We start from the raw sequence: 14,135 nt of genomic DNA on the forward strand, positions 1-14,135 counted from the left end.
TATTATTCCAAGCCAGACGATGTAGAGGAAAAAAGATTGGGTTCACAAACGACCTCCAACGATTAGAATGTGGGAGAGTTCTGTGAAAAGCACAATCGCATGTGAAAGCGGGAATATAGTGTCAAAAAAAAATCCATAAGATGTAGGAAAGATGGGTTAAAGAAAAGATGGAAATGCTCCTTGGGAGGAGAAGGGGACATGAGGTGGAGCCAAAGAGAGAGGTGTTTTTTTTTGTTTTTTTTGGGGGGGGATGGCGAGAGTGTGATGGGTGGGGAAAGGAAAGATAAGAAATTGTCTACATACTGTATATATGTGTGTTCTACTTGAATGTAGACCGATTGTCAATGTATGTTCTTAAATAATTTAATAAAGAATCTTTAAAAAATAAAAGAAATAAAAAAATTGACAGGCAGAGGAAGAGGCAGGCCGTTCCGCAGGGGGGGGGGGGGAGGGGTCGGGCAGGTGCCCCAGGCCAGAGACTGAGTGGGAAGTTGGAGAAGGTGCGTGCAATTACATCAAAGGACGCACCAGAGTTGGTTGAATGGCTCACTCAGCCTTCCGCACCCTCCTCATCCTCTGTACCTGCACCCTCCTCACTCTCTGCTGTGTGCACCCCCAAAGACCCAACCACCACCACCATAGCCCCTCCACTCGAATTAGAGGAATTATTTTCCCATCCATTCCCAGACCTTACCGATGCGCAGTCATTCTTGACATCAGATGAGGAAGAGGAGGTATCAACGGCCGCCACCCAGCGGTCTGACGACAGTACCCAGATCGGCCCAAGGAGGGTGGTCCCTGCTGTTGCTGCCTACTCCGAGATATCTAATGTCAGTGGTGGTGAAGGTGACGATGATGATGTGTCGATGGACGTCACGTGGGTGCCCACAAGAGAGGAAGAGAAGGGGAGTTCAGAGGGAGAGATGGAGCAGCAGAGAGGGAGGAGAAGGAGGAGAAGCAGGCAGAACTTACAGGGCACAGGAGGCAAAAAGCAGACTGCAAATGTATCTGGAATGAGCCATCCACCATGCACGGTCACATCTGGCGCTCCCAGGACGCCGGCACATGGCTCCGCAGTGTGAACTTTTTTTAACGTGTCCGCTGCTGACAATAGTGTTGCCATCTGCAGCCTGTGCTGTCAACACATAAGTCGAGGTAAGCCCAACACTCACCTAGGGACGACCGCCTTAAGAAGACACCTGGCCTCCCATCACCGAGCCCAGTGGGAGCAACGCCGTCAGAACCCACAAAGCCACACTCCCGGGGCTCCACATCCTGCCTCTTCTCCTCTCTCTTCCCATTTGTCCTCCACCTTCCACCGTGCCGTCGTCACGTTCATCTGTCAGAAGGCAGGCTTCCGTGGCTCAAATGTTCGAGCATAAAAAGTTGATGATGCCGGATAACCCTCTTGCCCAACGGCTGACCGCTGGCTTGTCGGAACTGCTAGCCTGCCAACTACTGCCATATAAACTGGTGGACTTGGAGGCCTTGAGAAAATTTGTGGCCATTGGCACACCGAAATGGAAGGTCCTTGGAATTAAATATTTGTCCCAAAAGGGCATCCTGGAGTTTTATGGCCACGTTCAGCAGGGAAGGTACATAACTTTTACTGCCCACTGGGTGAACCTTCTGACAACCGTCAAGCATGTAACCCGTGGCACCCGTGTAGATTTGGTGTTACCGCCACGGATTGCATGCAGGCCTGCCTCTTCTTCTCCTCCTACTCCATCCTCCGTCTCCTCCTCGGCTGACTCTTCCTTTTCCACTGCTACCGCCTCTTCCGCTGCACCCCCCATGCTCCCCAGAACCTATTCGACGTGCCAGGTGAGAAGTTGCCATGCTGTGCTGCGGCTGTTGTGCCTGGAAGCCAAGAGCCACACCGGTCCTGCACTGCTTTCAGCTCTGCGGTCACAGGCCGATCAGTGGCTAACCCCACCCAATTTGACAGTTGGTAAAGTGGTGTGCGACAGCGGTGCCAATCTGCTGAGTGCGCTGAAACAGAGCAAAATGACCCACGTGCCATGCATGGCACACGTCCTGAACTTAGTCGTGCAGAGATTCGTTGCCAAATACCCTGGGGTCCAGGACGTCTTGCGTCAGGCAAGGAAAATCTCTGGCCATTTTAGAAGATCTTACGCGGCCATGGTTCGCCTTGCCCGTCAGACGTCTGATGTGTGACTGCCTGACGCGCTGGAACTCCACCTTGTATAGGCCTGATAGGCTGCTCCAGCAGAAACGTGCCGTTAACGACTACCTGTAAGAACTCTGCGGCAGGACAGGTTCTCCGGAGCTTGGTTTCTTTTCACCGCGCCAGTGGCTGCTCATGCGCGATGCATGCTGACTTCTGCGGCCATTAGATGAGATCACCAAACTGGTCAGTCACAGCCAGGGCGCCATCAGTGACATCGCACCTTACGCCTTCTTTCCGGAGTGTGCATTGCATCGTGTCATTGATCAAGCCGTCGAGGAGCAGGAGCGGGAAGATGAGGAAGTCGCAATAGTGGATGAATTCCCAGGGGGGCTACTCCCTCTGAGAAAAGTCAGCAGGAGTCTGAAGAGGAGTCAGAGGAGGATGGTGGCTGGGGGGAGGAGGAGGAGGAGCAAGAAGAGCAGGCTTTGAGGGGGACTTTAAACTTTTCGGGGATTCCTGGTGTTGTCCGTGGCTGGGGGGAGGAGACCGAGGACAACATTCTCTTGGGCGATGAGCAGGAGCCAGGCCGCTTCACCACTTCCAATTTAGTGCAAATGGGGGCCTTTATGCTCCAGTGTTTGAGGAGGGACCCCCATATAAAAAGCATAAAGGGCAAGGACCAGTACTGGGTGGCAGCGTACTTAGACCCCCTGTACAAACACAAAATGGCGGACATGTTACCAGCATCACAGAGGGCTGTCAGAATGCAGCACTTCCAGGCCTTGCTGCAAGAGATGCTGAATTCTGCTGTTGTGGGTGCTGACAGAGGAATTTCCACTCACAGAGAAACAGTTGCAGGTACCAATCCAACAGCGCCTGCAAGAAGAGGGCAGTTTGAAGATGTGTTGGTCATTTCGTATATGAGATCATTCTTGCAGCCAACCCATCAACAGCCGCCCTCTGGATCCAGCCTCAGTGAATGCCTAGACTGACAGGTGTCCGACTACATCGGGTTAACGGCCGATGTGGATGCTCTGAGAAGCGATGAAGCCTAGACTACTGGGTGTGCAGGCTTGACCTGTGGCCAGATCTGGCACAATTTGCCATGGAACTCTCGGATTGTCCCTCGTCGAGTGTCCTGTTCAAAAGGACGTTCAGCGCAGCAGGGGGGATTGTGACCGATAAGCGCACTCGCCTAGCTCACGACAATGTGGACTACCTCACATGTCTAAAAATGAATGAGGCATGGATCTCTGAGGAATTCAACAACTGTGACGACCACATGTAATTGAATTTCCTCATGCCAGCCCACACATATCCGCCACCACCCAGAACAAAGAATGGTTCTTGTGTTATGTATATACAGCGGCATAAAAGGCCTTTTATGTCAGGTGAATGTCTAATTTTTGGGGCCTGTACTCCAGTGGCCTACAGTAACATTTTTAGCTAGTAACTGCTTAATGTACCTCCAGCCATATAATCACTTGATGTGTTCTGTCTGGTGAATGCCTAATGTTTGGGGCCTGTACTCCCGTGGCCTAAAATAAAATATTTCTAGGCTCCAGCAGGGCACATTTTTGAGAGTTTCCCTTTAAGACGCATAAAAATGGCCCCTGATTAAAATACATATTTGTTGTGGGAGTTTTTGCCAATGTTCCCCCTCTGGTGTGTCACTGTCCATGTTGTGGGACTATTTGTGCACTTCTAGTAAGTATTTGGTGGCTGCAAATATGACCCGAAGGTTTTTCAGGTTCGCCTGCCATTAGTCAATGGGGCCCGCCGCGAACCGTCCCGGCCGATGTTAGTCCATCACTACCACCCTGATACCCGGCCCAGCTGCCTCTGCATATCCTGTATCACCCCCTACATACTACACATATCACTCCTCTATATTATACATGTATAAAATATATCACCCCTCTCTCTATGTTACACACAATTATCGTTCTCTCCATATTACACGCATACGCCGTGTGCACAATTATTAGGCAAGTCAGTATTTTGACCATATCATCATTTTGACGCATATTTTCCAACTCCACGCTGTATAAACTGGAATGCTCTTTGGATTGCAGCAGATCAGGGGATGTGTATTTGTGTAATGAGGGAGGATATGGCCTAAGGAGATCAGGAGCCCATATCAGGGTGTGCAAAATTATTATGCAGCTTGTTTTCTTCTGGCAAAATGGGCCCCAAAAATATTTAACTGACTCTGAAAAGTCAAAAATAAACGTATCGAGAAAAAAAGGGGCAAATGAACTGCCAAAGATTTGAGAAGAATGAAACGTGAAGCGACCAGGAACCCATTATCCTCCAGGGCCGTCATATTCCAGATCTGCAGCCTCCCTAAAGCGCCCAGAACTTCAAGGTGCCGGGTGCTCAGAGACATGGCCAAGCCTAAAACCTGACCACCACCGAACAAGACGTCAAGACTGGCCCAAGAAATGTCTGAAGACCAATGGACTGATGAGATGAGAGGGACTCTTGACTGACGAGATGGATGGGCCCGGGGCTGGATCAGTAACCGGTACAGAGCTTAACTTCCTCTCAGATGCCAGCAAGATGACGGTGGGGAATGGCTATGGGCAGCTATTATTAAAGATGAGCTCGTTGGACCTTTTCGTGTTGAAGATGGACTCAGAATCATCTCCCAAACTTTCTGCCAGTTTTTAGAAGACACTTTCTTCAAGCAGTGTTCCAGGAAAAAGTCTGCATCTTTCTCCAAGAAAACCTTGATTTTTCTGCAGGACAATCCTCCATCTCATGTGTCCACTGCACGGCTGGCCGGGTAAGAGTAATGACATGGCCTCTTCCTCCCCTGACCTGAACCCTGTGGAGAACTTGTGGGCCCTTCTTAAACGGGAGAGTTATGGTGAAGGAGAGCAGTCCACCTCTCCGGGTGTGGAACTGTCAGAAATGGTTATTTGTAAATTGAGATGTTTATTATTCTCACTTTAAGGCCTCATGCACACGACCGTGCCGTTTTTTGTGGTCCGCAAATTGCAGATCCGCAAAAAAACGGATGGCGCCCATGTGCCTTCCGCAATTTGCGGAACGGAACAGGAGGCCCATTATAGAGATGCCTATTCTTGCCCGCAAAACGGACAAGAATAGGACATGTCTCATCATTTTTGCGAGGTCACGGAATGGAGCATCTTTTGCGGACCCATTGAAATGCACGGTTCCGTATATGGAATGTAAAAATGGCCCGTATACGGAACGCAAAAAACGTTTGTGTGAACGAGCCCTAAGGGCCAGTTAACATGGAGTTTTTTTATGCTGATTTTGGAACGTTTCTGCCTCAAAACCGGGTCAATTTTTTGGAGCAAATCTGCTTCAAAAACCTCAAGCTGAAAATGTAGCTTTGTATTGAAGTGAACATGCGTTGGTTGAAAAAAGAAAAATGCAGATTCGTTTGTGCAGCGCCGCGGTGCCCCCCCCCTCCCCCCCCCTTCCCGCTGCTGCTGGAATGTCATGAGAAATGTTTCCACCGTCTATAAAATATGTCCTGAGAGGAAGACAGGAAAGTGGTTTGGGTCCCTCGGGATGAACATGAAGTCTTCACTCTCTGTATTAGGGATCATCAAGACCTCGACCTGCAGATATTTCAGAACAAACTGGGGCAGGTCATTAAACTCCAGCAGAATTGTGAATGCAGCTCTGGGGTCACAGCATTCTATGATGTGTACATCAATTCTCACATGACCCTGGAGACAACATATGGAGACCTGTCTGTTGTTAGCCCCCTAAGGTGTGGCCTGTTTTGCAGTTTGCAAATTTTAGATCCGCAAAACCCAGATACCGGCCGCGTGCATTCCGCATTTTGCGGAACGGAACATCCGGCCCACAATAGGACATGTTTTATATTTTTGTGGATGCCGAAGAACAAACATACGGATGCAGAGAACACACGGAGAGCTGTCCGCACCTTCTGAGGCCTCATTCAAATGACTGCGTCCGCATCCGACCTGCAAAGAATGCGGATCGGAAGAAAAAATACATTCATGTGCATGAGCCCTAAGCCAGAGGCGTCCACATTGAATGCCAGGTGACCGTCCGGTGGGTAGGAGAAGACCTGCAGCCCACAGAATACTGAACCTTCATGGTCTTGGCAATAGATTTCAAATAAGACAAATTGGTGATAATGGGGGGGGGAAGGGGGGGGGGGCACATACTTCTGGCCAGGCTGTTACTTTCTGCACATCTAAAATCTAAGCAAACTTTTAGAAACTAAATTCATGTTTTCTAATTAATTATTCCGTATAATCAGAGAAATTTCTTCTAATGTAGAGAAAAAGAAAAAACGTACCCAAAGGAACAAAAAAACAGCACCATGAAGACCGCGGCCGCACAATGGTGGCTCATATCTGTTTTCCTGCTTGTCAGCTCCGAGAGCGAGATCACAACAGACGACTTCTCAGAGACCCAGAACAAAGCGCTCGGACTCATCATGGAGCATTTCCATAACAAAGACCATATCAGGAGTGGGTTTAAAGTGACCGACATCATGAACACCGTAGAAATAGTAAGTGAGGCAGTATTATAGTAGTTATATTCCTGTACATAGGAGCAGTATTATAGTAGATATATTCTTGTACATAGGAGGCAGTATTATAGTAGTTATATTCCTGTACATAGGAGCAGTATTATAGTAGTTATATTCTTGTACATAGGAGGCAGTATTATAGTAGTTATATTCTTGTACATAGGAGCAGTATTATAGTAGTTATATTCTTGTACATAGGAGGCAGTATTATAGTAGTTATATTCTTGTACATAGGAGCAGTATTATAGTAGTTATATTCTTATACATAGGAGCAGTATTATAGTAGTTATATTCTTGTACATAGGAGGCAGTATTATAGTAGTTATATTCTTGTACATAGGAGCAGTATTATAGTAGTTATATTCCTGTACATAGGAGGCAGTATTATAGTAGTTATATTCTTGTACATAGGAGGCAGTATTATAGTAGTTATATTCTTGTACATAGGAGGCAGTATTATAGTAGTTATATTCTTGTACATAGGAGGCAGTATTATAGTAGTTATATTCCTGTACATAGGAGCAGTATTATAGTAGTTATATTCTTGTACATAGGAGCAGTATTATAGTAGTTATATTCTTGTACATAGGAGGCAGTATTATAGTAGTTATATTCTTGTACATAGGAGGCAGTATTATAGTAGTTATATTCTTGTACATAGGAGCAGTATTATAGCAGTTATATTCCTGTACATAGGAGCAGTATTATAGTAGTTATATTCTTGTACATAGGAGCAGTATTATAGTAGTTATATTCTTGTACATAGGAGCAGTATTATAGTAGTTATATTCTTGTACATAGGAGCAGTATTATAGTAGTTATATTCTTGTACATAGGAGCAGTATTATAGCAGTTATATTCCTGTACATAGGAGCAGTATTATAGTAGTTATATTCTTGTACATAGGAGCAGTATTATAGTAGTTATATTCTTGTACATAGGAGCAGTATTATAGTAGTTATATTCTTGTACATAGGAGCAGTATTATAGTAGTTATATTCTTGTACACAGGGAGCAGTATTATAGTAGTTATATTCTTGTACACAGGGAGCAGTATTATAGTAGTTATAATCTTGTACATAGGAGCAGTATTATAGTAGTTATATTCCTGTACATAGTAGCAGTATTATAGTAGTTATATTCTTGTACATAGGAGCAGTATTATAGTAGTTATATTCTTGTACATAGGAGGCAGTATTATAGTAGTTATATTTTTGTACATAGGAGGCAGTATTATAGTAGTTATATTCTTGTACATAGGAGGCAGTATTATAGTAGTTATATTCTTGTACATAGGAGGCAGTATTATAGTAGTTATATTCTTGTACATAGGAGGCAGTATTATAGCAGTTATATTCTTGTACATAGGAGCAGTATTATAGTAGTTATATTCATGTACATAGGAGCAGTATTATAGTAGTTATATTCTTGTACATAGGAGCAGTATTATAGTAGTTATATTCTTGTACATAGGAGCAGTATTATAGTAGTTATATTCTTGTACATAGGAGCAGTATTATAGCAGTTATATTCTTGTACATAGGAGGCAGTATTATAGTAGTTATAGTCTTGTACATAGGAGCAGTATTATAGTAGTTATATTCTTGTACACAGGAGGCAGTATTATAGTAGTTATATTCTTGTACATAGGAGCAGTATTATAGCAGTTATATTCTTGCACATAGGAGGCAGTATTATAGTAGTTATATTCTTGTACATAGGAGCAGTATTATAGTAGTTATATTCCTGTACATAGGAGGCAGTATTATAGTAGTTATATTCTTGTACATAGGAGCAGTATTATAGTAGTTATATTCCTGTACATAGGAGCGGTATTATAGCAGTTATATTCTTGTACATAGGAGCAGTATTATAGGTTTCCTGATGCAGATTTTAAACCCAAAATTAGGAGTAGATCATAAAAGGAGAGGAAGTAGAAAGGACAGATACAACTTCTCTTTTTGTTTTGTTGACTCCTAGCTTTGGCTTCCAGAATTGTACCAGGAGACCTGACCATGTCCGCTAAGTGTGCTGGTTCCATCGTGTATGGGAATGTGTCTGCTTTACTTCTATTATTGGATATCTCAGCTTTTCTCGTTATCTCTTCCAGGATTACGGCTCTGGAACGTTTGTGAGCTTGGAGTTTGCACTGAAACAGACGACTTGTTCTAAACGTCATTGGACTCATACTGACTGTGAGCTGGTGAAGCCTGGGGTAAGGCTCTCGCCCAATTAGGGTCCCTTGCTCAAGAATAGTCACTAGTAACAATTGTTCCATTGATCTATTATATGAAATGGAAAAAGATTTCGATTGAACAAGCCAAACATTTAATGTGAATGGGGGCCTCTCAACTCTGCCCTGACATTTACTGAAGTATCGGGCAGCAGGATTCCAACATGTCCTGTCATTTCTTTCCTGGGAAAGTAAGCTTCCTCTAAGGCCCCTTGCAGATGAACATTCGGTTGCATCCCCATACCGGAGAGCAGCATGCTGCAGTTTTCTTTCCGTCATGACCCACAATGCAAGTCAATGGGGACGGATCCGTTTTCTCTGCCACAATAGAAAACTGATCCGTCCCCCATTGACTTTCAATAGAGTTCATGATGGATCTGTTTTGGCTATCTTAAAGATAATAAAACCGGATCCGTTCATAACGGATGCAGACTGTTGTATTCAGAGCTGCACTCACTATTCTGCTGGTGGAGTCACTGTGTACATACATTACTTATCCTGTAATGATCCTGCGTTACATCCTGTATTATACTTCAGAGCTGCACTCACTATTCTGCTGGTGGAGTTACTGTGTACATACAATACTTATCCTGTAATGTTCCTGAGTTACATCCTGTATTATACTCCAGAGCTGCACTCACTATTCTGCTGGCGGAGTCACTGTGTACATACATTACTTATTCTGTACTGATCCTGAGTTACATCCTGTATTATACTCCAGAGCTGCACTCACTATTCTGCTGGTGCAGTCACTGTGTACATACATTACTTATCCTGTACTGATCCTGAGTTACATCCTGTATTATACTCCAGAGCTGCACTCACTATTCTGCTGGTGCAGTCACTGTGAAAATACATTACTTATCCTGTACTGATCCTGAGTTACATCCTGTATTATACTCCAGAGCTGCACTCACTATTCTGCTGGTGCAGTCACTGTGTACATACATTACTTATCCTGTACTGATCCTGAGTTACATCCTGTATTATACTCCAGAGCTGCACTCACTATTCTGCTGGTGCAGTCACTGTGTACATACATTACTTATCCTGTACTGATCCTGAGTTACATCCTGTATTATACCCCAGAGCTGCACTCACTATTCTGCTGGTGCAGTCACTGTGTACATACATTACTTATCCTGTACTGATCCTGAGTTACATCCTGTATTATACTCCAGAGCTGCACTCTCTTCAGCTTTCACCCTGTCTTCTCTCTCCCTGTACAGAGGACATTTAACTGCTTCGCCTGCTTCAAGTTTAGTTACAGTTCCGATAAGATTCTGTCTCAGCTCATCGACTGCGTTGGCGCTCATCAGGTGGACGCGGTAACGTATCTGATTTTTGTAGACTTTGTCTCATTTACATACTTTTGTACATCACATATGAAATAGTCAGTGACTAGTAGAGTTGTTGGATTCTTCTTCATGATATTCCATGAAATGTTCAGTATGTAACACGTGTCTGATCCCATGTAATCTCTACCCACTAGAAGAGAACCAGCCGGAGGAACCAGTCCTGCAAGGAAGTGGAGCTGAAGAAAGGATCCGGGAAACCTGGGACTTACAGTTTTCTGACCTCTCAGACAGTTTGACTTCAGACAGACAGTAAGAAAGGATGTATCTAATCCTGTCCTGTGTGATACTGTCTGCTGAGCTGTGTATCTAATCCTATCCTGTGTGATACTGTCTGCTGAGCTCTATATCTAATCCTCTCCTGTGTGATACTGTCTGCTGAGCTGTGTATCTAATCCTCTCCTGTGTGATACTGTCTGCTGAGCGGTATATCTAATCCTATCCTGTGTGATACTGTCTGCTGAGCGGTATATCTAATCCTATCCTGTGTGATACTGTCTGCTGAGCTGTGTATCTAATCCTGTCCTGTGTGATACTGTCTGCTGAGCTGTGTATCTAATCCTCTCCTGTGTGATACTGTCTGCTGAGCGGTATATCTAATCCTATCCTGTGTGATACTGTCTGCTGAGCTGTGTATCTAATCCTATCCTGTGTGATACTGTCTGCTGAGCTGTGTATCTAATCCTATCCTGTGTGATACTGTCTGCTGAGCCGTGTATCTAATCCTATCCTGTGTGATACTGTCTCTGAGCTGTGAATCTAATCCTGTCCTGTGTGATACTGTCTGCTGAGCTGTGTATCTAATCCTACCCTGTGTGATACTGTCTGCTGAGCTGTGTATCTAATCCTATCCTGTGTGATACTGTCTGCTGAGCTGTGTATCTAATCCTGTCCTGTGTGATACTGTATGCTGAGCTGTGTATCTAATCCTATCCTGTGTGATACAGTCTCCTGAGCTGTGTATCTAATCCTGTCCTGTGTGATACTGTCTCTGAGTGGCCCACCACTTGGATCTGGGGCCACGTTAACGGCAGCTCACTGAGGAGTGATAGGCGCCACAATCCACTGTGTGAACATGTCCTTACCACATATATGGTGCAGAGGAGGCTATATAGGGGTCTTCTGCCCGGAGCTGTATATTTTTGGACATCCCTTTTTCACTCTGTATTTCAGATCCTCTGTGGGACCGCAATGTACGGGAGGGAAGACGCCACGTACTCCATATTGTATATACCATGCTACCCAACACGAACATATATACTGTACACCGAGCTGGAGAGGAGCCAAGAGCCATTGACCGAACCCGAGAGAAGCGAGGTTCATAAGGAGATGACGAGAAGATGACGAGGGGAACTGTGGCCAACTGTGGTCTTTATATTAAGTCTGCATTGAAATAATGTACACACTGGACGTAATAAACTATTGTGAAATATAATAAATCATAACAGAGTAATGAATGTATGAAGAAGACCAAGTGACCTGTCCACCATAGTCATTCATAAGAATGGTAGTCATTTATGGAGAGGTTGTCACAGCCCCACCCCTCTGCTGCCCCTGAGCTCCCCCTAATGGTGGCTGCAGGAAACAAAATGCTTGCTAGCTGGGCTTAGGTTTAGTAGATGTGTGTGAATATGATGAAGATCTGGTAGCAGAAGAGGACCTGGTTGGTTGGCCGATGACTTGGTAGCTGGGTGGGGATGTGGTAGCTGGATGTGGATTTGGTAGCTGGGTGGGGGTCTGATAGCTGGATGAGGATTTGGTAGCTGGGTGGGGTCTGCTAGGTGGGACAACTATCATTCTAAAAGATCATGGCATTGAGTGAGCACCATTTATTGAAGTTCTGGCTTCAAGTGCACAACCGTTCTCCACCGAGATCCATGAAGCTGCAAAAAAAAAACTCCACACACATTTTCTAAATGAATGGCATATGAATTTAATAGAGAAGATTTGGGTAATAAGAAAATTTAGATCAAAACTGGTAATTTTAAAAGTTGACTTCCATCCATGATGATTTTCAATATTCTTGGTCTGTGGGTTGAGATCTTCTATCGTCTTCTGTTGCAAATTTTGGCTTTTTTCAGCATCTCAATTCTCCCTTGATACCCGCATTTTCTTGTATGTTTCTCACATTCAATGAGCTGGTCAACAAATTCCTCTGAAGACCTTATGGACTGTAAATTGCTTTATCTGATCGGTTGCCCTCAGGATAAGTTGAGAGCCTTGTTCTCCGAGCTGCTCCATCTCGGCCTTCATCCTCTCGAGAACCATCTGATAGGTCAAAACCTCTTGGTCGTCTCTTTTATACTTCATCTTTATGCTCCTATAAGTGACTTTATTGTTGAAAACCAAGTTTTTCCATAAAAACTTTTCTGAGAAATGCCTACTAGACCCATGCCCACAAACCCTACAAGAAGCATTGAAATAAAAGACTTCACACAAATAGACGAAGCTATCGTAGGCCACCAAGCAGTTTTGGTGACAGGTGGAGTTGCACTCATGGCAGTTGGTACAATTCTCCTTCGTATCAATCTTCTCCTTGATGGATTTGCTCACTTCAAATTCAAAATATTCATCCTTTTCGATTTCGACTTTGTGTCGTTTGAGGATTTTCTCAGTTTGCTCCAGCTCGTACTGCTTGGACATCATCTCCTCGATTCTATGGACCAGTGCGTCCACCGTAATTTCAGAGGCATTGCTCAGCATGAGGATGTTTCTTTGTAAAGCAATATTTTTTCTCGAGGTTCCAGACAAATATTTGAAGAAGTTGTTGATGTCTTCCATTCCTGAGTTCCAGTGCTGCTCGTTAGCCACGCTGGCATCATTGTCATCGGGGGAATTATTTACATATAAGACTCCATTTTTGAACTTGAAATGGATGGGATGACCATTTTTGTTTTTTGCACAGGGAACCTTGGCATGGATCATCGTTGCCAGCGCTGGTGGTTTTTGGTCATCCTCAGCACAAGTCATGAAGGTCACAATATTTTCATGTACCTTTGGGCCAAACATGGCCAAGAGGGAATCAAAGACAAATTTCTGAGTCAGAGATAAACTAGTCATCGATGGTTGAGTCACAAAGCAGATAACATCAATGTGGTTCAACTCTGAGTTATAGAACAATTCCCGGATCTTCTGTACAGCTGTCCTCTGTGGGGTCACACCTTGGGTTTCTGGAAGACCAGGAGTATCAATGATGGTTAAGGAGTGTGGAATACAGAACTCTGTTTGATGGTTGATCTGGTAAACCATGACCGTTGATTTTTGATGGGGATCTTGGGTCCTCACTGTTTCTTCTCCAATTAACTGGATCCTGCAGTCATATTTCCACTGGACCCCAAAAATGTAGTTGATAAAGGCATTGATCAGGGTGGTTTTTCCAGATCCGACCTCACCAATCATCATTATGACCTTGTTGGGCTTCTCTGGATCTTCATTCCTAAATTGCCATTTCTTGGTGTTTCGATCATTTTCCAAAACCATCTTGTAAATGGACAGAGGTCCGACACGTCTATTGTCCTTGGACAGATCAGGATTAGATTTAATCTTTAAAATCCTTGTCAAATCCTCCACACAAGGTCTAGGAGATCCATTACCTGCAGGTGTATATACGAGATGGTGAGTGATGACCGGAACTGATATCTATGACGCACATGAACACCAAACCACCCACCAATTATGTCCAAGTAACCCCAGAAGAATGGCAGTGCAGAATAACGTCCCCATAACATTGGCCCCCATAACCGTGACATAAAGAGTGTCCCACAACCATGACATCCACAGTGCCCCCATAACAGTGACATCCCAGTGCCCCCATAACAGTGACATCCACAGCGCCCCCATAACAGACATCCACAGCGCCCCCATAACAGT

The 14,135-nt window shown here is 44.6% G+C and overlaps 2 protein-coding genes across 2 annotated transcripts in view; one reads left to right on the forward strand and one right to left on the reverse strand.

The window, feature by feature from the left end:
• The window catches only part of RARRES2 (retinoic acid receptor responder 2), a 35,917-nt gene extending 24,195 nt beyond the window's left edge, over positions 1–11,722 (forward strand). The window contains exons 8-12 of the mRNA XM_044295590.1: positions 6,422–6,656; positions 8,788–8,892; positions 10,140–10,238; positions 10,403–10,517; positions 11,439–11,722. Of these exons, the coding sequence (XP_044151525.1) occupies positions 6,422–6,656; positions 8,788–8,892; positions 10,140–10,238; positions 10,403–10,504 (541 nt within the window). The 3' untranslated portion in view covers positions 10,505–10,517; positions 11,439–11,722. The remainder of the gene's footprint in view (positions 1–6,421; positions 6,657–8,787; positions 8,893–10,139; positions 10,239–10,402; positions 10,518–11,438) is intronic.
• A 451-nt stretch (positions 11,723–12,173) lies between these two features.
• Positions 12,174–13,862, reverse strand: LOC122938680. The gene has a single exon (XM_044294371.1). The coding sequence runs from the start codon at positions 13,743–13,745 to the stop codon at positions 12,408–12,410; it is 1,338 nt and encodes a 445-aa protein (XP_044150306.1). The 5' UTR covers positions 13,746–13,862; the 3' UTR covers positions 12,174–12,407.
• Positions 13,863–14,135: the final 273 nt, after the last annotated feature.

The sequence above is a fragment of the Bufo gargarizans genome, chromosome 5 (genome assembly GCF_014858855.1).
Source record: "Bufo gargarizans isolate SCDJY-AF-19 chromosome 5, ASM1485885v1, whole genome shotgun sequence".
Taxonomy (NCBI): Eukaryota; Metazoa; Chordata; class Amphibia; order Anura; family Bufonidae; genus Bufo; species Bufo gargarizans.